The sequence below is a fragment of the Rhipicephalus microplus genome, chromosome 8 (assembly GCF_043290135.1).
Source record: "Rhipicephalus microplus isolate Deutch F79 chromosome 8, USDA_Rmic, whole genome shotgun sequence".
Classification (NCBI taxonomy): domain Eukaryota; kingdom Metazoa; phylum Arthropoda; class Arachnida; order Ixodida; family Ixodidae; genus Rhipicephalus; species Rhipicephalus microplus.
This window is the reverse complement of record NC_134707.1, coordinates 29090049-29115552: the sequence shown is the minus strand read 5'-3', so window position 1 is coordinate 29115552 and position 25504 is coordinate 29090049. Positions and strand designations below refer to the sequence as shown.

The 25504-nt window shown below is 49.3% G+C and overlaps 1 protein-coding gene across 2 annotated transcripts in view; it reads right to left on the bottom strand.

Annotated features, from left to right (window-relative positions):
• The window catches only part of LOC119164328 (G1/S-specific cyclin-D2), a 326130-nt gene that overhangs the window by 9848 nt on the left and 290778 nt on the right, over positions 1 to 25504 (bottom strand). For both annotated transcript variants that reach the window (XM_075871405.1, XM_037416501.2), the window contains 2 exons: positions 25239 to 25407; positions 5490 to 5629 (listed from right to left, as the gene is read on the bottom strand). In XM_075871405.1, coding sequence (XP_075727520.1) covers positions 5490 to 5629; positions 25239 to 25407 — 309 coding nt within the window. The remainder of the gene's footprint in view (positions 1 to 5489; positions 5630 to 25238; positions 25408 to 25504) is intronic.

Sequence of the window (25504 nt, the reverse complement as noted above, 5' to 3'; positions counted from 1 at the left end):
TACAAAGCTAACACAAGCCCGGCGGGAGTGGTTCTACATGACTTGGAGTGCTTAGCTTACTGCTGCGTAACTACTTCAATTGCCGCCTGCAGTGACATCCGGGTGGGACAAGCCGCACGTTTGACATACGCGTTTCTGCCGTAAATAAACTCGCCCCAAGTTTTGGGAACGCCAGAGGTTATCATCTCCCGCAGCAGTGTTCCACAGTAGAAATATTATCCCTCCCAGAAGCTGCTCGACTCAAACATAAGCTGCGCTTCCGTTGTTCGAAGTGCGACGTGCATTCAAATGATACATCGCCTGCGTGGTTTAATAAATGATGTCAGCGCAAACCATCACAGTATAAGACTAATATTGCATAACTCCGCGTCGCAAAGCTTCACCCCTTTCGCGATCTCTCAGCACGTGCTATAACGCCTCGCACAGCAAAGTAAGATCATATTCTGTGCTAGCGACTTCCGTGTTAACTATTACCATGGACAGACTGGTGGGCTCCACTGGAATCTACCCATATGCTCGCACGCACATGAGCTATCCAGTTTCGTCGGTCTACGCCACGAGCCTCCACGTACTTCGGGGCCCACCAGCTGGTCTAAGTTCTGTCGGCCCACGCAGTGCCCTGCTGGCCAGATGCTTCAGCGTGCATACCACACCGAGCAAAACCATCCACAAGACTGTGCAATGCTTAACGCCAGATGCTCAGTATTGCAAAACGAGCATTGCGGAGGCTATGCATTAACCGGCCAATGATCCGCATCCGAGGCAACCATTTACCAAAGAAACTAAATCAATAATGCAGTCTCTACGTGTCAAGCTTAAGGCACGTAGCGACTGCAGTGTGGCAATGCATTTTCATTCCGACTACCACCCGGAGGTTCTCTGCAAGCCTAGTTGGGGAGAGCACACTGAAAAATTATTTATGTGCTGACCTCATACATCGCGTACAGAGTCTTCTATCTTGCCAGTCAATGCCCCCCGTCAACGCCTTGCTGCGAGTGCTTGGCTGGCAGGGGGCAAATAACTGCAGAGGGGTGCCCCAACAGCCCCTTAGTAAGAATCTTAACAAGCGTAAAAGGGTTTTCGAGGGTGTGAAAAAAAAAATCTAACTTAACCCGGCCTTGCTGGAAAGCGGCAAGCACTCTTACAAAAAAAAAGTTCTTCAGAATACGTGACACAAGATATGACGCACAAATATATACAGAATATCTTTTCTGCTCAAGTCCATCATCCCTTTTCGTGTATTCTAGCTTGGATGTGTCACTGTTGCGATCTTCCTGCTGCAAAGACTATTTATCATATGTCGAGTTAGGGATGCGTGAATGCCCATAACTCTTTTTTTGGATGTGGACACGGTGACATCCGTTGGGTCGACAGCAATAAACGGCATCATCTGCTCCTGGAGGCGAAATTCGAGGATGCTCGTAAGTTATATTATGCCCAAGGTTATGGCTAAAACAAAAACCACGAGGCAACACGAAAGATGCAGCCTTATGCGGAGAGAAAGGGTAATGCGGTGAGGAAAGAGAGAACATCAGTTCGCCAGAGCGAGAGGGGAACCACTAGACACACATCCGCATCGGAGACACAGCTCTGATATAAAAGCATGGAACCGAGCATAGTCGTTTCGAGTTTTACGAGCGTCTGGCACTGCTACAGCATGGCATTCCACTGTTTGGAGGGGAAGGGGAAAATGAAATGAGTTTTTGAAGTGGAAAGAGTTAGCGTTCATAAGAGAGAGCGCGAGAGGGATGTTAATGCCTTCGATGTCATGCGAGAACTCCCCGCGTTTTGTTTGGGTTCGTGTGCCACTCGTCACCATTTTGGTGAGCTTGTCCTTTGTGTGTTTGTGTCCGCGTCATCTGTGGGCTCCCCTATGTATAAAGATGTAGGCTTCGTGAATGAATAACACCGTTCGCCAGACATGGAGAGGAGGAAGGGGCGAGGACGCTGCGTGGATAAAAGAAGAGAGAAAAGTAAAGAGAATGATGGCGACGCAAAGAGCGTAGAAGGCGGAGCGATATGTGCAGGCTGCCGTTTGGGAAAGTAATTGCTATCAGTGACGTGATGAGTACAACTTTCCCACAGGGCTTCTTTTAAGTCAGCGGTGGCGGTGCAAGTGGCTCGTCGAGAAGAGAGGAGGGTATTGCCACTACGCGAGGAGGTTATGTGGGCCCCCCCCCCCCCCCATGCCCGCCAGACTAGATTCGCAGAGAAGAGGTTGGGGAGGTTTTACAGATGCCGAAAAGAATAACACTGTCCCTGTTTTTAGAGGCGCTCTAAAGTTTCACAAAGCTCGAACGGCGGCGCCACAGAGTTGCTCATGCGAGTGCCGCGCACGCACACGTGCACGTGTTCGCAGGCCTTGGCGACGTGCCCTTGGCATTGGCAAGCGGCCGTAGCAAGAAGCCGCGCCCTGCTCAGAAGAAGCGTGACCCTAGCGACAAAAGCCAATGGCCCGCGTGGCTGCTGCTGCAGACGCATGTCACGTGATTAGAATTGGACACGTCGCCCGCGGAAGCTCGGGGGCGCGGTGAACTTTGGAAGTTCACCGCACCGCCGAGAAATTCTCACCAGCCTATTTTCAAGGACCTCTGGCTAATGCGGTAGACCCAGTCTGATCTTTTGCCGGGCGGATATTGCGGAATTTATACGTCATCGTAGCGATGCAATGGTAGTATACCGTGGTCACACCACTTCTATATACTTCTGGCAATAAAGTCAGAATGTGATGTTGCAGCTGGGACTCACGAGGCCCAGTGCGCCCCAAGCGTCGTATCAAGCTTGATACTTCGGATATCAACTTCTCGAATACCAACAGCTTCTTGCGCTAGCTAAAAGAAGGGTATTTTAGAGCGGCATTGATCAATAAACTGATTCCCTGGGGATTTTTAAAACAAAGGATATACCGATTGCTATGGATGCTTCGTCGAGAAGCGGGCGCTTTATGTGGAGCATAGAAGCCGGACCTCTTGTACTGATCAACGTATGAAACGCTGCAGACTTTGCAATATTCTGTTTATTAGCAACAAAAAGTATCTCCAACACGTTTTCATGCTTTCAGTGTAGCTAATGGACTGATACAATGACGTTCTCTGAAGGAAGTTTTACTTATTATTAGTAGTGTGTGGAGTGCCAAGGATTACCGAAAACGTAGGCCTGAAGAAGCATTTGGGAGTTCCTTCGAGAAAAAAAAAAAGAAGAGCTACGTTTCATTATGACTATAGCTCGCTTTCTGGCACCAAGTTAAGATGGAGAGTTAACAAATTGGATGCTAATTTCTAGGCCGGTTCTACTCCCCGAAACTAAGCAGTGCACGGAAAGAGAATTATACGGCGCAATGCACTAACGTTGGCGAAAACTGATTACCCGAAAGCGCGTTCGCTGCATGCATGCATGCACGGAACGGACAAATATGCGCACGGAAACAAGGCTGGCGGGAGTGGAGAGGCGGGTGGGGCTTACAGAGGGTCCGCTCTCTTTCGAGGAACCAAACGGGAGCGCCGTTTGCGCTTCTCCTTTCAACGTCCCCGACTCTTCTTCCTTCTGGAAAGCGAAGCGCCAGAGCCATTGGCGCCGAAAGCCAAGAATGCTGTCGGCACCGGCCCCCACCGGCGGAGTACAACAAACACACGCACTGCACTCCGCTGCCATCCGCAAGTAGAAGCCTCATCCTCTGTCAGTGCCTTTCCACATGGTCTACCGACCACCGCTTTGCTGGCTGGCTCACTAGCTTGCTTTCTTGCAAACAGCGGTTCGCCGAGTCCTATTAGACACCAACTACATTCGATCGCATTCTCACCCTAAGCTGCGTGCGCGGTGTCCAGTTGCCATCGCGGTGACGCCTTTTTTTTTTTCTAGAGGCAGTTCTACCATGGCGCCGGTGTTCATCCTGTTTTGCAGTATACTATCCCCGCACTACGCAAACCGGCGGTGGAAGAGCCAGGGCAACGCCATCAAGGCTTCTGAAGCGGGGGGTTGTCTATGGCTACGAGCTCACTTTTGCATTTCTGCTCTTTTAAATTGCTTTCTTTGCACCTTATTCATCTCGCACTGCACAATCTCAGCTTACTGACGGTCCCTGAGTACCCCTCATTGTTCTTTCTGAGAACGCTTTCCTCAGCGGCAAGTGCTGCCCGGAAGTAGTAGTGGAAAAAGTTTATTTGTTTATATCGAGAGGTATGGATGGGTCGAGTCGCAAGGGTCCGAGAAGACGACAGGCATTTACATTTGGATTGGGACCCGCTATCGATTATTGCTCGGCCATCGGCTCATGCTGTACCTCATAACGGTTCGCAGCACCTGAAACCAACCGTGTGGGGCAGTAAATGCGGCTTTCGTACTGCAATGATCGTAAGGATATAAATTAGGAACGTACCTTAGCTACAAGTTTTGTCGTATTCTAGTTGATTTAAGCTTCACCAGGTGGCGGCATGCCTGCGCCGCGTGCACTGTAATCCGTAAGATGTGTGTTTCACGGACAGGCGTAATATCTTTCGTAAGAGAGTATAGACCTTCCGCAGCTGCCGGTAGAAACCGCAGTATAGTCCCTCTCAACGCAGTGAGATCAAACGCAACAGCTCTTTCCGGCGGACAACTTATTTTCGCAACACACTGGTGATTGACGTACTTTTTTCTTCACACTCTGGTTGTAATGCGCTCGCATGTAGGTGCATAGATATACGATGGGTTCAGATGAGAATCAAAAGAAAACAAAGTAAAACGGGTACACCAAAGGAGTGCGACGGCTAACCTTGAAAGAAGACAAATGATCTTCTTTGAATCGAAGCACTGCCGCAATAACAGCTGAACCGGTTTGAACCACGAATATATACACACACACTTGCAAACATTCGTGCCTGCTTCTTCAAAGCTGTAGGCACGCTCCTCGCACACACACACACGAAAAAAAGTTAATAAGATGCACTGACCTCGCCTTGTCAGCGTTGGAAAGTAAAATATTGTCGCTTTACATTGCTTGCAACGCACGTCTTTCCTGCAACCGGGCAGCAAATCGAGAAGTGAAGAACGAGAAGCGGAGAAATAGTTTTTTTTTTCCTTTCCACGAAATAGTTTGGCGTGTTTCGATGAGGCTGCCGAGATTGCAACGCGGCGTAAACGCAACGATGTTGCTGACTAGGCCGGGAAATTCGAAACCGAAACTTTCTTAGAGTGCCCAGAATTCACTTCGTCGCACCAGATGAGGCCAGTACGTGTACTATAATTTATTGCGGGCTTCCTGCGTCGGGCTGAGCGAGAACGTGCTTCTAAGGAAAAACTGCGATTACGAGTTAATTCATGGAAAATAAGAATGAACGTGTGTACTGTGAATGCCGTTGACTTCCGCGACACTTGTTGAGTGCGCCGTCTTGACACCTCCGATTGGCTAAAGGGGTCACTGCGGACCTTTGTGATTTGGCTCGAACTGGCAACATGGCAGAAGAAGGCCTACAAAACGAACTCTGTTTATATATATTGATATGGTTACGTACCACTTCTATACTGGTGACGTCGTGAAGCCTCTGCAGCACCTCTTTCTTTTGGGTCCAGTTGAGTTTGACTAGGCCACAGACGGCCATACTGATGCTCGCCGCGGCGATCATCGACGCTGGCGACAGGATGAACTCGAATTCTGCACAAAAACAACGGAAAGAAGCGAGCGCTTTAGACGCAAGTCTTGTACAGTTGCGGGACAAGGATAGTTAGCTATTAGGCAATGTTCAGATTGGTACAACTCGGCATATCGTACCCAACGCTGGAGAGTGAGTGTTCAGCACTGAGCGTTCGCAGTTGTTCTAGTCGGTTCTGCCGAATACCGTGAAACACTGTGCTGGCGAACGAAGACACAAACAGTACAAAAAGAGATACGCAGCGCCAGCGTGTCTCTTAATATTCTGTCTGTGTCCTTGTTCGCCAGTACAATGTTTCACAGCACGTATTCAATACAGCTCAGGTATCATCCATTGGCATAGTTATCAACTACTAAAGATAGATATGGGAGGCATACAAAAAAAAGGAATTCCACACTGGCTCTAACACAAAATATTAACAGCACTCGGTGACGTCACTTCGTTACACAGTCTACCTCAGTGAACAGATTCCGACGTCGTGTGTAAGTAACAGCGAACTGGAGTTCACTTATAATTTTCATTTCGTAGCATGCAGATAAGCTTTATTGATGCTTTCGGCGGCTGACGGTGGAAAAAAAAAAGGATGCCGGGACAGATTATTTTGACGGCCACACTTGGAGACACTAGAGTGAGGCGGAGGAGGGGTTTCCACTCCTGCCTGCCAACGTCTCCAGCCTTCTTCGCATCGTGGTCGTTAACCCTACACGACGTCGTCGTTGTCGTCGCCTCGCCGAAGACGATGATTCAGAGGTTATGCGGTCGCGGAGATGGTTTGCGGTGCGTTCTTTCTCTAGACTGGTGTGGCGGGTGGCGCAGTAGTGATGCTAATAGCTGTCGCATTCCCCGACAACGCCGCAGCATTGGGACCCCGCTAAATGCAAGTGTTAACAATGACTCTTTAGTTCCACTGCGTCACCTCTACTAACAGAGCGAAAGAGAACGCATTTTCAATGCTTCTGAAGTCGTTTTTCGCCGAGCGACTCGCGCCACAACTTTTGCGCCCCGTGGCATTCGACGCGTTTTATAAAGCCGTCAAAATGCAATCGCGTGCCCCAACGGTCTGAAAGGGTCACAGTTGCGACAGGATGCCGCCACCTCTCTTCGCTTCTTTCTTTAATTCCTTTTTTTTTTTTGTCGTCCGCAACGGACCACACGCAAGCGCACATTAGCAGTTTGTCAGAGCGAGGGCTCATGGTGACTGGCTGACACCGAGCGGATGAAGAGAGCACAGGAAAGTGACAAGATCATAGGTCTAAGGGCACGCAGCGGAGACGTCCCTGGCATGCCTGGCATCGCCCTTCTGGTTTCTTTTTGGGAGGTTGGCGGGGCCTGAGCTTAAACATAAGGTGAGATGCGAGTGGGGTGTTTATAAGCACGTGCACTTACAACTACATTAAGAGGCTGGCTGAGAGTACTAACCGTACGAAGTAATCATACGAGAGGATGTCGGCGAATTATTTTCCAGGGCGTTTGCTGTCTGTCTCTCATTTTGTTTTATTCGATACGCATCAGTCTTTTAACCGGGCAGTCGTGCCCAGCATTGTGAAAATGAAGGTACGCAGTTCATGATGACAAGAAACAAACTCTAAATAAGAAATCTCTAGAAGGAAATAAAGACAAAAGGACGCGTTTGTGTGACCAGAAGAGGTGCCGGAAATGTTGACTTTCGTTTTGAATGGAGGAAAATATAATATTCATTGCGCTGCCAGCATACTTTAATGGAAAGAAACAACCTCACGAAGCAAGGGAAACCTCCTTCAATTTCTGAAGTCCGGTGTGTACACCAAGTGTCCACATCGACCTAAAACTGGTTCCCAGCGATTGGATCAATTTCGAAGCGATCAATAGTGCATGGCGTGCATATAAGCACGTTAAGATATTAATGCGCGTGCAAACGCACGTAAAGATAGCACGTGAAAATCAACTAGACATCAAGGAGATCATTCCATCGATGTCAGTGTTATACATCATGTTACACAGAGCAAAATGTTACGCAGAACAAATGTCAACATCTATGGCGACGACAACAGCAGCAACAACACAAACGTTGTCCCCTAAACCTGCCACTACCCATACCAAGCCTGACACCAGTGATTACCCATAAAAAGTCGCCGTCGTTTACCAAACCAACGCTCAAGGATACATGCCATTTTACTGTGTAGCCCTTTCGATACAAAAGAGGAGAGAATCAACGGCCTGCAGGGACGGTCGGCAGAGTGACGCCAGTGAACCATCTTCGCACTACACGAGCCGTTATACGCGCAACTGTGTAAAACAGGCATGAAGTGGAATGCACGAAGAGAAAAACAAAATTGGATAAGGCAAAGCCAAATGCTAGCGTACAATAAACGAGACCGGCATCACCGCCCCCGCGCTCATAAAACGAGCGTTCAGGACGGCGCAGCACAATGCGGGTTGATCCTCACTTGATGCGAAAGACGTGAGCTGGCCAGCAAGCATCCGTTCCCGTTTAAGAAAGAGGGAGGCTCGGAAGCACAATGATCCGTGACCAGTGCGGAGCAACGGTGCCCGATATCGCCGCTTAGGAAACAAGAAGGGGCATGAAGAAGGGCGGCGAAGTGAAGTGCGGAGAAATGAAGCGAAGCATACACACAACACCAACACACGACTCCATTACGACAATTTCACGGTCTCGCGCGCATCGCACCGCCTGCTCTTCGCACTGTTGCAACGACCATTACGTGCGCGATCGGCCCACCGCTTCACGCCGTACTCCGCGCCGGAGTTGCGTGCAGTACGGTGGCGGGGCGTTCCAATTTTTGAACCGTGACCGCCACTGAGCACACTGCGTACGCCCAACACGTTCTTCCGTGTAAAGCAGCGCGTGTGCCGGATGCGGCAGTGGTCGCAACCTCCAAATATAGTGGAAGAGGAGGGTATCTTGCGTTCAGTTTTATCCATGTACACTTTATAAGTAAGCCATTTTTACACTGTTAGGCCTAGCACGCTCTTACACGAACTCTGCATGCACATTCTTACCGCCTGCCGAACTACTCGCCTCCTTTTTTTGTCCACCGATGCACGGAACACGGAATCGAGTTGCTGCTGTCGGTGAGACTTTCCGAGCTTGCCGTTGTTGCGCTAAACGGACTGCTAAACGTTTCACCGGTCTGTCACGGAGCGATTTGGGCGCAGGCAGAAGGGAGGAAGGTGGCATATCTGGAAGCCCTGCAAGAGGAAGGGGGTGTGCTTTGGCGCTGGTCACGGTCGTTGTGTAACCGCCGTGATAAGCAGTGTACACAGGGCGGCATTGTTGTCGGCCGAGGGGATGCGGCAATTGTTGATGGGTCGGCGCGTTTGAGAAGCATGTTTCCATTTTGTCGTGCCCCCCTTGCCTTTGAACACTGTTTTATGACCCTTGCGTTTTATTGCCGCCTCGTAACCGCCGCTCAAGCTCCCGCATGGTTGCGCAGTGAGACCCTCACCCCGTGACGTTCGAATAGCGTTTCAGTTCATGGGAGTTAACGTCTTAATGCCCGGCAAGTCCGAGCACCTTGTTCCATCTTAATGCGCGCACTATTTGTTTACAAAAATAGGTCTTGTTATAGTTTTTTTCTCTTACACTTTTCTTCCCAAATCTTCAGAATGCCCTTTTTTCATTCTTTGTTGCAGCTTCGACGTGTGTCACGCGCAAGATATTCTGGACTGCCCTCCCGAACTCCCCTGTTTGTCGACTGCTGCGAGTCCAAAGTCCCTCAGACTTGCTCATTATTAGCGTAACCCACAAACGAATAACAAATTTTGATTCTGACATCCGCTCCATTGAAAATAACGATCATAGACCGTGAAAGGGAGCTAGGCCTTGAATGCAAAAAAAGAAAGAAAAGTTACATCATTTTCATACCGGCGATCGAGTTTTTAAGCACTCATAAAAACTCAACCCTGATTTCGCTACCTAACATTTCGACGCTCTGCGATTGGGCGACATGGGATTGAACCGCGCTGACGCTGTGTGGCGTGCACCGGTAGGAGGCGCTGCGAGCCTCACTTCACGCACGCCACGCCCTCGCGAAAGTGCGGGCAGCCATTACTAGGCTTCGAAGACCGGTCCCAAAACCTAACTAAACACAACAATTACAATGCGTACGCTCGGTCATTGACGCAGGCACATCCTTTCCTTCATTTTTTTATCCTGAATTCATATCGGCAAAGGGCTTCCTCACTGCCAAGCAGAATCACGTGCCCACCCACACGACCCCCACAACCTCCGAATAAGTCTTAGTATAGTTCCTAATCTCTACTCTTCACTCCCTTTAACACTCCTTCGCGTGGGCTGTGAAGGAGTGTTAAAGGGAGTGAAGAGTATAGATTAGGAACCAAAACGAGAAGCAATAAACCAAAGGGGGTGAATTATAGGCGCGATAGGCGCATACGTCATATTCAACCAAGTGAGGGTTGCGGCATTCAAAACCGAAACAAGAGGCAAATGGTTAGGAAAAAAGCGTCACGATGCGTGCGCGCTCCTTTTAAGACCGAAATGGATGGTCCCGGATTCTTGGCCGCCAGACGCAAAAGAAGGGTGTCGGCTGTGCATCCTCTTCCCAGACATCGGTACTGTGTTTTTTTTTTGTTTTTATGTCGTACACGAGCACAGCTCTCTCAGACGCATCGTGAGCTCGTGCCGGCAGCCACCACGTGGGGAGGCTGCATACCGCGGAAGCCAGACACGCGGGCAAGCCGAGCCAAGCCGAGAGAAAGGATGGCATGGCGGAGAGAGTCGCAGATGGAGGTAGAGTACCCCCAGCGCGCCTTTGAAGCACGCACCACAGCGCCCCCTTGCGTTTGTGGGCGGCAAAAGGATAAGGGGAAGTATAAAAAAATCGCGATCAGCACACTCATAGCAGAGCTGAGACGTGCTAGAAGAGACTGGCAAAAAGAGCCGCGATTAAACAAATGCCCGTGAGCGGGAGGTCAGGGTGTCTGAAGTAACGAGAAAGGAGAAAGAGAAAACGTCCAGCCAAAGCACGTACTTAAATGCACCGGACCATGCGCTACAGTATGAATGCCTCGTGTTTGCTCACAGATTGCAGGAGAAATAAAAAAGACGGACCCAGAAGACAAGTATATTCGAAAGCAGGCCACGAGAAAGGCCGGGGAGGAGGAAGGGTGGCAAGACGGACCAGGAACGTAGTCAAGAGTTGTGACGAAGGTTTTTAAGGGTAGAGGTAGGGAAGGGGGCAAGCTTCCACACGTGTATGGATGTTTATCGGGGGTTTCGGCTCAGGTGGAATAAATCAGGCAATATTACAATGGTTAAAATTTCGGGTCACCACGTTTATACTGTCTTATGTGTCCCCGAGTTTCCAAGAACTGTGTTCTGTCCAGTTAATGCTGTCACTCATTTTACCGAAAGAAATGCCTGCTAAAACTTGAGCTCACGACCTACGAGAACTGGCCTTGTAGAGCCCATTTCTTACGAGCGTCACTCAACCAGGCGTGTGCCCCGCCTGATACCGCGCCTTGAGTATGTCACACGTGCTATCCGCTTCAGCCTCGAAACATATTTTGCCCTGTCGAACAGCGAATACATCAGGCCACACGAAATGGACCATTGAACGCCTGGTGGCCCTCTGCGAAAGCAAGTCGATATTCCTGCAAGCTTTCCACTAGTGTGTATCTTTGTCATACGATGTTTCTTAGTATGGCACGTAATTTATGCGGTGAAACAACTGTGCAGGCTGCTGCGTTTGTAAAAAATAATTGTCACCTTGAAACTGAAGGCAGGCTTTTCGGTGCAGGCAATCAGCATTGAGGCGAAGACTACGTATAGTAGATCGTAAATTCTACAGCACAGGTGAAACGGGCTTCTCATGAATGGCATAGGAAAGTACGATGCCGTGACGGAAGCCCATCCTCTGCGGCTCTGCACATGAACTGGAAAATGAAAAAAAAAAAAAAACAGGACGGGCTCCACCCATAGAGAGTACGTGCTGCGCATTCAAATGCACCACACTGTGCGGCCAAAGGAACGATGCGGTAATGCACTGTGTGCGTTGTATGTTCGAGCGTACTGTGAAGATTTGTCAGCGATGTTATTTGCCCGTATCCTCCCCTGCCAGGTTACCCTACCCTTAGCTCGCGTGCAAGGCCTACGCCGTTTCCTCGAACAGAACAAGCGAACCATGAAGCTGTTCGTATCAAGCTGTATTTCTCATCGTGTGTAGTTGTATTAGTCGTCTACATTCTTGTTCCTTTTTTTTGTTCAAATTTCCGAAAGTTTGTAACTTCTCATGATCATTTCAGAACTCCTGCATTCGCGGCTGACTGCACGCTAAACTTCCTGTGAGACGAATACCGATACGCAAATGTAGCTACTTGCAGTGGGGATATTTATACATGTACAGAGGGAGCGGGAAAGGCTGGGCCTTAGTCCTTGCAAGAAAAAAAGAGAAACCAAAAGAAGCAGCGCAGAGGGCATAGCCTGGTGGAAGTTCTCAGTTGTAACCGGCCTTCGGAGACATCCGAGCGTGCGGCGGGGTGAAACAGGTTGGTCTCGCCTTGGAATGCCGGCGTGTTATGGCGCGGTTGTTGGCCAAAGAGTTCGTTCTTCCCGCCTTCCTTCATCTTCGGCGCAGCCGAACCACGTAGAACAAAATAAAAGACAGGAGCGCGAGACAAGAATGCGTCCCAACAGCGTAGCTACCACGCGGGTACAGGAACGAAATACCAAACCGAAGCAAAATTGAACAGAAACATTGTGTTGCAGAAGATATGACAGGGGCTGGCCTCTTCTTCTTCAATGAGCCCGTTGGGTGGTGTGAATGAAAGCAGAAACAAAATTTTAAAAATGTAGAAACCCTTGCCATGCCGAGAAGTCTTTGGCTGATAGTTTCTTGAAGATTCGTGCCAGTCTGAAGGTCACGTTCACGGGGCGATGCATGTCGGTCATCTGTGACATGGGTTCCTCTTCCATCGTCCTTGATAGGCCGAACTCCTCGCCGCCATGCACTTCCCTCCACCACGTCGGCGCCAAGTGACGCCCGCGGCGGGCAGGAGTGCGAGTGTCTACCCAACGCCCCGCGACCAATTAGGACGTCTGCGAACACGTCAATGAATTCATTCGCGTCGTGCTCGGATGCTAGTCTACTTTGTCCCCGCAGCTTTCCGACCGTTAAAGACGTCATCGTGTGGACGGATCATCAACCTCACTGCGCTTCTTTTAAAGTGATGGGCAGTGCTGGTTCAACTCCATCATCAAATCACTTGAATGATTGCTAAAGGAGCGCTGTTTCTTGTGCTAGTTGGAATACCATAGTGTATTTCTAGACGCAATTGATGCCAATGGGGACAAAGAGGTCCACAAACCACAAACCAGAAGCGTTTCGCTTTGTGATTTTCTGCTTGTCTTGACGTGTCAGACATATTTACAGCAGCTCAGAGGGGATTATGACGGTATCATAGAAGCTTTCGTTGTAAAGGTTAAGGAAACAACGTAGTTCCTATGCGGTGTCCTTCCAATCATACGCTTAGACGTGGGCTGAACTGACACAGGTTTTGTGAATGCCTGACATAGTTGGTGAAAATGAACGCCGCCATATTTTGTTAAATGCGAAGGCTCCCCGATACCTGGCTGTTGTCACCGGCCAGACTCCGTCGATGATGGCGGTGTTTCCTTCCACCCACATTCTTTCAGACGTGAAACGCGTTCGTTCAAACAAACGAAAAGTAAAAGGAGGTGGTTCTTCCTATCGTGCATTCATTGATGGCTCTCACAAGCATGCCCAGTCAGGTGACTCAAAGAATGAGAGGGAGAGATTAAGAAAAAAAGACTTGTCCTAACGTTGCATACTTCTCAACGTCGATTAACCAAATTGGCGTTCGAGTCGAGTGGCGATCAAGGTCGGCAGTAGTACCCCCTACTCAACGAATGCGTTTCTTCACTGCAAGTCGCCTGCGAACCCTGTCATTTTGACCTTCCCACGCTGTTGTTGTCCATGTAGATGGCCGGGTCTCGCCCCCTTTAAGCACCAGCAAGAGAACTCAACCCCCTCTACACCTTCGATAACCCTCGTGAGTGTGCTCCGCTCCTCAGCACTTTCTCGCCCAATTCCCGATACTTAATCACCCGTGGGCGGCCGGTTCAACCGCCGCGGCATGTCTTCTTGGTCAAAGGCTAGAAAATATTGAATTCCGATGAGCTGACTCTTCAGGCGGAAAGATCCAGTTGCCGCACCAAAAATGCGCGTCTGGCCTAAGCAAAGAGTGGAGCCCTTTCTAAGTTCTTGGAAAACGAACATTGCAATGAGGTTAAAAGAATTAACATTCCAATAAATCTAAAAAGAAAAGGAAGGGGGGTGCATTTCTTGTTGTTGCACAATGGTGACGTCCCCCAAGGTTGTTACAGCAAGAATGGTGGACAGTGCTAGACATGCATAACTATAGCATCCTTTTTTGATGCCTCGTAGCTTGCGTATGAGCATTCAGTGTGATTCCTGCACCCGCTTCGATGGTCTATGTGGTTACTGCTGACCCTGTGGTTACGGGATCGAAACCAGCCTGCCGCGGGTGCATTTAGATGGAGGCAAGATTAGATGGAGGCAAGACGAATTTTGTGGAGCCCTCCGCCGTGGTGTCCTTCTCGAAATACTCCCACACTAAATAAATATTTCCAGTATTAATTCTTTCCTCGCGCCATAGTCGAGTGGAATAAATTAAATGACGAATTACTTTCCCCACCCTCTTTCGCATTGTTCTCAGCACAGTTGGACGGTATGTTTTCAAAATAAATAGAACCGAATTCTACCGTACGTGCTTGCACACTTGCCTTCTTGTAATAATTTGTTGCATATTTCTGTTCCCATTTGGTTTTATATCTGCGCTACACATTGTGCATGTAATTTTTTTTTTCGTCCACGTACTTGCCATTGTTATTTTTAACACTCAGTTTGTGTACCACCGTGCAGAAATCACCAAATGGTGATTGTAGTAACTGTAAATAAATAATAAATAAAATAATCATATAACGAATTTGGGTCTTAGGACCTCAGACAATTATTACTATTACAAAGGCAGATATGTGCTCATGAACACGTATTCTGCCGAAACTGCAGTGGCGTGTTGGCCGCTAAGTGCCTCTACTCGGAAAGTGCCCACGCCACATCGCGAATGTCAAACATGGTGTTCAAATTCATTGCAAAGTGAAATCTGCTGAATCGAATGATGACAGAAGTACAGTGAGCAAGGAGGCAACACAGAGCGACGAAAAAGAGTTACATGTTTCTCCGCACGACACCGTGAGCAATGAGCATGGTACGCTCACATGCCTACAATATCAAGCGGTATGTTCAGTTGGATATCGACAGAAAATATATTGATCGCTGTACGGAAAATCACTGCAACGCGCCGAGCCTTGAGGCAACCCAGTGGTGCAAAAAACAATACGCGTTTCATGAGCCATGCCTACCCTGAAGCGCACGAGCATGATAACAGAAAAAAAAAAACCGTGACATCCATCTAATTAAAACGGTCTTAAAGGGCCCTCGAGCGCTCAGGTCTCGCCTGTGCAATTACGCAAGAGAGAGGCGCCCCCTGGTGGAGACGCGTTGCGCTGGCGGCGGCGGCAAGGGGAGTAACATGCGTGCAGGGCAGGGAGGGTTTTCGTGCAGCAGGGGTTGCCAGAGGGTGTCCCAGACAAAAAACGCAACAACCTTGAAGCCGGGCGCGCTCCCCTCTCGAACTCCCTACTATAGAGGAGTCATTAGGAGGTTTGTTATATATACACTCTCCTGTGGCTATCTCGCATTTTCTTCTTCTTTAGCTGCGTTTTGCACCCTTGTTTGTCGGGCAATTCCGGTGCTTCGATTGCTGTCGGCGAACGCTTTTGACTCCTCTTCCCCACACACACCCTTTGGAGAGTGCACCACGCGCCTGTTTGTGTAGAGTTTATCGTTTGTGCGAGGCGTCCGCATGAAAGTGTTTTTTTTTTTTTTTTACTGTAGGATTCACTGCAGGATTCTTTCGGCTTCGTCTATTGCTCTTTCGTTATTATCGTTTTGTTTTTCGTCTTCACTTTCGTCATATCTCCGCGACGCCTGCCCTGTATTTAGAACTGCCGAGTGATTGGGTGAAAAATGGGGGAAAGGAGATTCCTTATCTGCGACGCCGATTACGCGCGATCCGTCATCTCTTATGTAGATTGTGTGCGGCCCCGCGTGTTGGTGTCGTGGGAAAATCGTTAATAATAGTCATTTACGCTGTGAAACGAGTCGCGGGGCCTATTGAGATGCTGTCTTTTCCAAAATAACGAAGCGGGGCAGAGATTTCAAAGGGGAAAGCCGAGGATATAGTGTACCGAGCATAGTGTGGACAATCCACTGGAGAGGTGGGCAGTATCTGCAACGCGAATGACACGGCCGACCTCGAGAGACGTCCTTAGGCATTTGCTGACTCATACATAAGTCTCGGTAGCAGGAGAAACTCGACGGGCAGCATTTTCGAAGGAGGTAATCTTTGGAATACATCATAGCGTATGTAGTCAACTGGCCGGAGTTCCTGCCTGGACTTAGTACCATAAACCATTGCTGTAGGAGCAATTGTGATATCGTTTTAAGTTGAACGCGAGCATCGCCTCGATGAGATTGTTGACGCTATGTTGGTTTCTCTAAGATGTTGACCTCAAGTGATGCTCACTCTTCAGGCCTAAGTGGTACCATTATGCCCCTGCGGAAACGGCGATCACAATCAGCGTCGCACCAGTTAAGCAGCAACACACTGCAGTGCAAATAACACTGCGTCTTTCAAATGGAAGCAAGCTACTGGCATTCCTAGTGGGTTCTTTGGTTTTTTGTAAATAACATGTGCATCGTCAGTGTACGTTGAAACGCGTTCTTGCTACGAATAATGGTAACAATAATGTGTTATCACAGGACCATTACACCAAGGCCCAAGCAACAGCTGTGACATTTCTTTTCTTCTACGCGCCCCTCTCTCTCCCCTGTTCCTTCGGGCAAATCAAATGAGCACAAAGGAAAGGAAGAAGGACGCAGATTATATAACAGAAATGTTGGACGCGTGAAGGAAGAGATTCGATTTTTCCTGTCGTCGTCGCACTTCCCGCGGCAGCCCCCAGCAAGACAAGCCTAAACTGGCAGCTGAAGCCGGGAAGATAGCACCGCGTACGAATACCGCAGTATCCGCAATATAGCGCGTAGCGTTCGTTCGTTCGCACGAAGAAAAGCTGAATTTAGGAACATATTTGAGAGCTTGGTATCACAGAATGCCTTGGAAGCTCTGAGAAAAACTTTAATAATAGAACTGCCGTCGCGAATATCCGTCTTAACATGCGTAATGATGAACAACCACCTCGTATTAAAGACGACAAAAATGTCAAGCATTTCAGAGTGTTTGAAACTGAGTAACTTGGATTGAATTAAATATAGAAGTAATTTCGCTGGAAAACGCCCCCCCCCCATTCATAATTTAATTCGTAAGTGCACATTCGCATTGGTTCCGTCACTTTCGCGGGTGGTACATAAACTGAAATTTTTTTTCTACGAAAATTTTAAGCCTCAAGTGTTGTTTCGAATACGTGCATCGGAACTTGTTTTCTGGCTCTGAAACAGCTTGCCCCACACTGATGACGACGTGGCACATTTAGCCCTTTCCCTGGGTTCGCAAAGTGCTTCATTGCAGGAAATGTCACGTCACGTTAACTTGCGGCCATTATGGCTCGATAGCGTAGCAGAAGCGTATCCCATCCCTTGCCTTGACTTCACTAGAGGAGGTGCCCTGTAATCGTTTTTTTTTTTTCATTGAGTTTCGTTGCACTCTTTCCTGACTTTGCCGCGCATGCCGTATCGCGTGTCGGAAGTGTAGGTGCGTTATACACACGACTTTCCTGTGGAGCACAGGCCGATCGAGTAACAAGTGCCTCGCTTCACAGGCCCTTCATTGACGGAGCCGGGTTGCACAGGATGCAGCTAGAAAAAAAATATATATAAACAACCCTCGTCACTCTAAGCTAAGAAACGTGATAAAGGCAAGAAGAAAATAAAAATCTGGGACAGGATGGGAAGAAGGACGTGATTGCGAGGCGGATCTGCTGCCAATGCAAGCAGTTCGGAAGATCAGAAGTTGCTCTTTTGCTTTCTTGTCGTTCTTTCATTTTTTTTCTTTTGCCTTTGCACAATCATAGTTCAGTTATAACTCCTTTGTTTTTATGTGCGTATTACGCCCGAACGCACGTGTGCTGCCTACACGAAAGAGAATGAAACATTTATTGCTAATAAATAGGTCGCTATAGCGGTTCGTTATACCTACTAGTCCGGAAGACCATTGGCTCTTGCCGCCGTCTGAGCTAGGCTGCCAATACGAGTAACAGTTCTTTTTAAGAGTTGGCGTTGCGAAAGCCTGAAAGCGTGTGCTACAGCTCAAAAGTTGAGCGAAAAGCGTGGCCGGACGCGTCATACGTGCGAATGTCTTCCCAGTCGACCGAAACTGGAGCGCTCGTGCATGCCTGCGTTCTTTAGCTGAGAGAGCCTGGTACACGGGAAGGACACGAATTTCATCTTTGCGAAAAAAATATGGACGTGGCTGTTACTGGTAACAGTTCGGCGTGCACACAGTGGACGGCTGTTACTGTTTCACGCGTTTCGGCGGAACGGACTGACTACCTTGCCTGCGTTGAGTATGCAGTAAAGAGCGTTGTGTCTAACATGAAGTGCTACGCACCACTACACTTGATGCGGTCGAAGTAGCACACGGGTTTAATCACGTGGGAGTGGTCATTATCAAGAAAGACAACTGTTCCACCCCAGAGCTGCAGAAGTTCCATGAATGCTGAACGTGCTGTGAAGGAGACGTATGCATCTCTGGACTGACTCACGGCGTCATACGTGTCACGTGTTTGTTTGTTGTTGTTTTTCTTTCATTTTGTGAGCGCAAGAGAGGTGAAGAAAGAAGCCATTACACAACTCTCACTGCATGCAACGCTAGGAACGTATGAGTTCATCCTGAAGTGGCAAAGCTATAGCCGTCCACCACTGTGGGGCCGAGTGTGATGGCGAGGCCTTTTTCTTCGTTACACGCCCTGCACAGAGGTACGAACTCGGGGGGCCCGACCCCCTGTATATAGAAGTGACACGTCACTTCGAACAATGGGAAATTGCAGCCGCCAACGCACAGCCTTCAACACTGCATTCTCTCTTCGAGAATCCAGCCAAAATTTGGGCTATGAACGAGATGAAAAGACAGCGTGGGCTGTAGCCTAAAAGCGGAAATCTTTGCTTTAACGGTTCAGCGTGGCTACGTACAGAAGCTGACCTGAGGCGTTTTCTTTTTATAGCAAACGGCCGTTTTCGTGGAAACGAAAGAGAGAAAGAGATTATTAGAACGGTGTCATTGCGGGACAATGATGGAGACACCGGGCTGCGCCCAGGACAATAGAGAGGCCACCAGGAGTGCGAGTCCTCTTGTATGGTACGGCGCACCGGAACCCGACCCGGATCTTGGAGGGCCGGGCCACTTTTGTGACTCTCCGGCGCTAAGGAACAAAGACAACGGCCATTCAGGAGAGAAGACTCGACAGCGGAAGTGTTGGGCGTGAACAGCTGTAGACAACGGTGGCTCACTGGCAGAGTGGTGCTCTCGGCGTCTTCAACACCGGAGCTCTAATAAGTGCGGTGACGTGTGCAGTTTTCTACGCTTACACTACGGTGACGATAGGTTATACCCTCAGTATTGCGGCAGTATCTCTTTATGAATGTTTTGAAAAACGATGCAGAGTTTCTCTCGGTAGGAATCAATGCATTTTGGGAGAACGTTGATCTTGGGGACATTTCTCGGGCCACATGATTTGTTGCACATTTGGGAGACACAAGCTGCGAGTTGTTCACTCTGCACGACATGCAGCGTGTTGTTGGAGGTGGCTTATTAGTACCCTACCTACCCGGAAAGAGATATTCCGTAACAAATCAGTCGCATATCGTGCAAAAGTAAAGTTACTTGCATTGTTTCTTACCAGAGGTATCGTTAACAAGGTTGATATGTAACGCCATCAGTCAATATCACTACAGACTATTAGATTGTTACTGTAGAGCCAGCCAGAGCATTGATCAGGAGGACCCTTCTAGAAAAGAGCTAAGGTAGCCCGGGATGAGGCACCTGTTTCGTCATCAACCAACTGCTCCTCACCATTCCGTTCCATTCAGTCAACGCCGTAAAAAAACATTCAGTGGCGATGGAGCCATAGAACAAAGGGTGCAGCGAACGCAAAAGCATTCCCACGAGCATCAGAGTACGCGAACTTCTACATACAACACCGTAAAGCAGGATATCACACGGTGATGACACTACGTGCACCCATGTTTGCCCACTGTCGCAACTCCAACGTATCGTGGTCTAACAATCAAGTGCACTGGATTTAAAGCAAAAAAGCCACTTTTCATCCAAGTGTAACAAGAGACCGGACAAGAATGGCATGGGTCCTATGAATGATTCGCGGTCTTTACGACTGGTCTCTTCCAGCTACTACGCATGCGTGTGGTTCGAATGCAGCGTGTGTCTGTGAATGTAAGCTATACAAACATATAACACCCTCTGCGGCTTTAACGTTTTTCTCTCCGCAGCGGCACAGTCAGGAGCCGAAATCTGCTTTTTTTGTGAATGGTGGCGGTACTTGTGGATCATGAATGGAAGGAGGCTATACGTGGTGATCATCGGTTCATGCGGCGGAGTAGGGTGGAGGCTGATAACGCAGAAGAGACGAGGGTCTCGACGGAAAGCGTTACCACCAGCACATCCGTGTTCGCCGCCGTCGCCGCATTATGGGTCCTCCGTCACTCCTGGAGCCACCCGAATCGTTCTCTGCTTGGCTTGGCTAAGGGTGAGGGCAGTGGAGTCATCGGGCGAGCCAGCGAGAGAGGCGGCTAGCTTGCCAGGCTCTGCAGCTAGTTCGCTGCAGCTAGTCCCTTTCTCGCCTCCGCCCCTTTTCGCTGCAGCTAGTCTGCAGCGAAAAGGGGCGGAGGCGAGAATTTCCTCGAAGACAGGAAGCAACGGGCAGGCGCTGCGGTCTGTGCGCGAGCCTTGAGCCATCGCCACGCTGTTTCGTAGTTATGTTCAACGCCGTCGCTACTCTCGCGAACACGTCGGGCAAGAAAAGAAGGGACAGCAATGGGCACGCAATCAGCCGTGGTATCTCTCTAAGGACTTTTGCTGAAACAGTATATGGTAAAGTCTAGGAAAACGTTTTTCAGTCTACGAACAATACAGGTTATGCTGGGAACTCCTGCTCATGTTACATCAAACCGTTTGGATGACAAATGAACTCAAAGACTCGGACAATAATCTGTTCTTTCTTTCTAGGGCTGCGGAAAGATGGAGGAAAACTTGAGTACAACCGAGAGTAATTTATGGAGACATATAACAACCATTTGGCCGAAGAGCTAGCCCATAATTACTGAATAAAATGGTCTCTTGATGTTCTCTAGAAATCTGCGCACGTCATTCTAATTAGGTCGCTAAGTAGAGTACAATGCTTAAGACCTTTATGAACTCTCCCATCTTGTATATACAGTAGAAAGGTTGTCAGTAGTAAGCCAGTCACTAAGTTAAATGGAGTATTTCAACGAAAGTAATCGGCGATATAAGACAAAAGCACACTCCCTGATCACAGGGGCCCGGTAACGTCCTGTCGAATAAACTTTCTTGACTTCTATGGAAAGTGTCTACGAGATGGTCATAGCTTCTACGGTACTGCATGGAACAGTTACCGTCGAGAGGTTCTGAAAGATGACAAGTGCTCTATATACTACGGAATGTGCATGTCTGTGGCGACCCTCTGGGGTGGCGAAAGGCGTCGGGTGGCTTGCGGGGGCTAAGGAGAACTGTTGGCAGGGGGGGGGGGTCAAAGCAGATTCTCAGGAATACGGGCTCATCAAGAAGAAAAGGAGGACAGCAGGCAGGCTACGCTTGTCTGGAGCGTGTTCGACGGCCAAGGCGCCTCAGTGATGGCGATCCGCTGCATTTGCGGGGGCGGATGCGAAGCGAATGTTCGTATCCGCATGATTTATCCCATCGCCACAACTGCCGACGCTAGCCCCCCTCCCCCTCCCCCCCCCCCCCGTAAGCTAAGCCGATGGGGTACTGTGGGAGGAAATTCGGCGAGCTTCCTTCTATTGTCGAAGGAGCTGCGGACGTGCGCGCCCCGTTATCGCTTTTAGTGGTGGTCACGGCGTGACATGCCATGTGAGAGTGGCGGGACTTCCTGCGGCCCGGTCTGTGCGTGCGCCTGAGATTACGAAAAAGGGGTGGGTCAGAATGTCTGTCTTAATTTGCGGCTGCGTGCAGGTGGACCCTTTAAATGCGTACAAGATGAACTGGAAAGAATGGCAGTTGGTACGTCACTCCAACTTATCTTGTCATAGGTGAAATCCAAGATTTGTAGATGAGCTCGATGGGGAAACTAGGCATGACATTTGAAGCCACAGTTACCTCGCCCCCCACAGCAACTATAGAGACGAACGAATGTTAACTGTCGTAGCAATGGTCGTTACTTGTAAGTGAACTTCGATGACGAAACATTCATTTGATGTAACCGATGTTCAGATTGTGCTCAAAAATTAGTCATCTTTAGTGCGAAACTTCTTTAGGCGAACAGTCACCACACGTGAGTGAAGGCCGCTGTCACGTCGTACAGTACATATTGCGAGTTGGTGGTTGATGACTCTGCCCTAGACTTCCTTATTGGAGACAGAAAAAAGCACGAGTCAGTAAAGCATAATTTCGCTTCGAGTCATCACGTTCGTCGTCGACTCAAGCACCGAGATGAGCCAGCTGCTGCGGGGAGCAGTTAGCCGGAGAGGAGGGCAGAGCAAGACTCGAAGAAATCTCGGCGCACACTTGTGGCCACCGACTAGCACAGGCATGTGGCCGCACATGCTGTTCGCATCTGTCCACCCCGGCAATGACACTGCCAGCGGCGTCATTTATCGGGGTGGGGGGCGCCACTGACCTTGGAAGTGACGACCTCCTGAGGCGCCTCGCACAAGCCGAGGACTGCCATCGCGATGATTGTGGCATCTTGGCAGGGCTGCGTCGTTTGCGAGGGAGGTAGGGGGTGGGAAGGGTTGTCGCTGGGCAGCGGATGAATCAATGGAGACGCGTTCAGGCCAACCTCGCTCGCCCCTCACCAAAGACCGACGACACGCCGGAGATGGGAGAGACGGTCTGTGACACCGTAGGTCTTTGGACTGCGGCACAGTGACCCTTATACCGCGAGTACGTGCGCAGAGCATGCGAGCCGGCAGTGATTGACGCTGTCGTCCTCGCTGTGGGCCTGAATGTTCCCAAGGAGAAAGAACCCTTCCTGTGTCTCGTCTCGCCGTATTCCTAGTGCCATCTCCGCCTCGTTTGTTTCAATGGAGGACGCGCGGGTGTGACGAATTTGATTGCTCTTGCGTTTGATTCACGTGGCGTTAGACCCGTCGCGGGCCTATCGACGGTTCCTCGAAATTGTGATAATGATGATGTTCAAATGTGGGACTTGTATAACAATGATGCAATTATTGTAACTTGAACGGTGTTACTTGTAGAACAAACTGCTCCACTTGTGTGTTAACCATTACATTTGTTGACTACGTATTTCTCTCGGCGATGAAGTTGTATATACCTGAAGTAATGGTGAGCTTACGGTAATGATCGTGTTAGAATCGAATGCATCTCTGAACGCGACTCACTGTCCATTTATTTTAACTTCCTTACACTTTTGAATAATAACGACTGCGAAGCGAACAAGACCAGTAACAAATCAGGATAACTTGTCTGACTGCAAAGATACCCAGATGAAAAGCATTCAAGACCAAGAACGCAAAGTGATGACCGTCGTTCCACAAGAACTACTTACTCCTTCACAACATGTGACCCACCCGGTCTACGTGATACATCGTGAAAGTGTTTTGCGACTCTTGAGTCGAATGCCCATAAAGATTTCTCGCTGTACTCTCGAAGAGGGCGTAGACCATAAGCTGCTCTCTTATACGTCAGAATATAACAAGTATAAAAGCGTTTCCCGTGCGTGGGGTAAATCTGTAGCAGACGGCAAATAAATAGCGGATGAATAAAAAAATGTAGTTTAAGTACGAGGGAAAGCGAAAGAAAAAGGAAAGCGTGGGAAATGAAGAGATGGGGCTGCTTCTCATGAAAATGCAACCCGTAAACGGGGCGAAACATGCTGCCTCGTTAATTCAATCCCCGAACCTCTTTTATAAACACCAAGAGAAAACAAGCCATAAAACGGTGATAGAGGGAAAAAAAGTAGGGGCAAAAACACCCTGCTACTCTGACCTTGCCACCGCGAGGGGAGCCACGGGGTGTGTGTAGCACTTGTTTCCGCCCATAACCTAGCGACCTCGTGTACAGGCAGACTGACGCGCCGTCTCGCTAGACGGATTCCAATCATGCCGTTCAAGTTCAATGTCACATGTTCGTCGCACTTTTCCATTCGCTTCTTTTTTCATGCACGGCGGTGCCACATGTTTATTGCCTTTACATTCATGCGATCCGCCACTTGTTTTGCTTTCCGAGCGTCTGCCATGCAGCAGCGGCTGTCGCTTAGTCCCGGCCACTAATGCATGCACCGTTCGCATCAGCTGACAGGATTGATAAGCGTGGCTACTGTTGCTGGCACCGGGGACGACTCTCTCACGCGCCCGCCGAAGTGGTGGGGTAAGCAACGCCCTCGTTCGGCGAAAGGGGTCTCCCCTCTATTCGGTCTCGACGTCTCAACCACACGATGGCTCTGCGTGTATAGAGGGGACAGCGGTGGTGGTATAGTGAATGCAGAAGTGGAGTAATATATGCCCCTCTTATCGGTGCGGAATGCGCCCTCCGAAACTCTCTTCGGCTGCCGGTTTTCACCGCGCTGCTGCAACAACGCTCCCGGCGGCTGTTGCGTACGTCGGTGCTGTCGCTACGCCATCGCAACTGCCGCTCTATAGGCCAATGTCGCTGTCTCTCTTTGTGTCATCGTGGAGTGACGGTGCTTTGATACGTCTCAAATAGGTGGCAGAGTTTCTTGCCAATGATCCATTTGGCGCTGTGTCTGCGAATATGTGGGATAGCATACGAACGGAAGCAGCGATTGCCAGGCTATGTCGAGATTGAGAAGCCATGCGGTGGTCGGTTGGTCCTAACGTAAAGTCCGGCAAAGGACTATCGCGTCCGTCTTGTTGAATTCATTCGTTTCATGCCGAAAATTTCCACATTCTTGTGGGTTTTCGAGCTACACAAGAGTAGAGCATACAAAGTGAAGCCCGAACGGGTAACCGTTTCACGGACCCGTCTGGTCACATGACTGTATTGGTGAATATCTCATCATGACTGCGAGAGCACAAAGCGCTGAAAAACTGTACGCAGTATTTGTTGATAGTCCCCTCTGCAAATGACGACGCGGAAGTGTTGTACGGGCTTCTGGTCGTGAGGAACAAAGGACATGGTCGTAATCTTGTATGACACCAGTACGGGAAAGTGATCGGCCATCCACGACTGATTGATCATGACACTAGTTGGCTCAGGAAATTTCGGCGATGACCCAACGAACGGCCGTTCAAGAAAGAGAGAGACAAGTACTTGCAGGTAGAGCAGGTGCACACTCACCTGTGTAGCAGAGACTGATGAAGGTCTGGGCATGCGTGCGGATGTGGTCTCGGCTGCAGACTGCCTCTTTGGGTAGTTCCAACCTGTGAATCAGGTGGTCGAGGAAGTCGCACGCGATCACACCGCAAACGTCCCACTTGAGGGTCGATACCACCACAAGTTCCCAGTCCTGCAAATACCAATAGAAGAGACTTAGAAAGATACGTTATGATGTGTTCTACAAGTGACGCACAGCCTGTAACGTGTGCCGCATCTTAAGAACACTC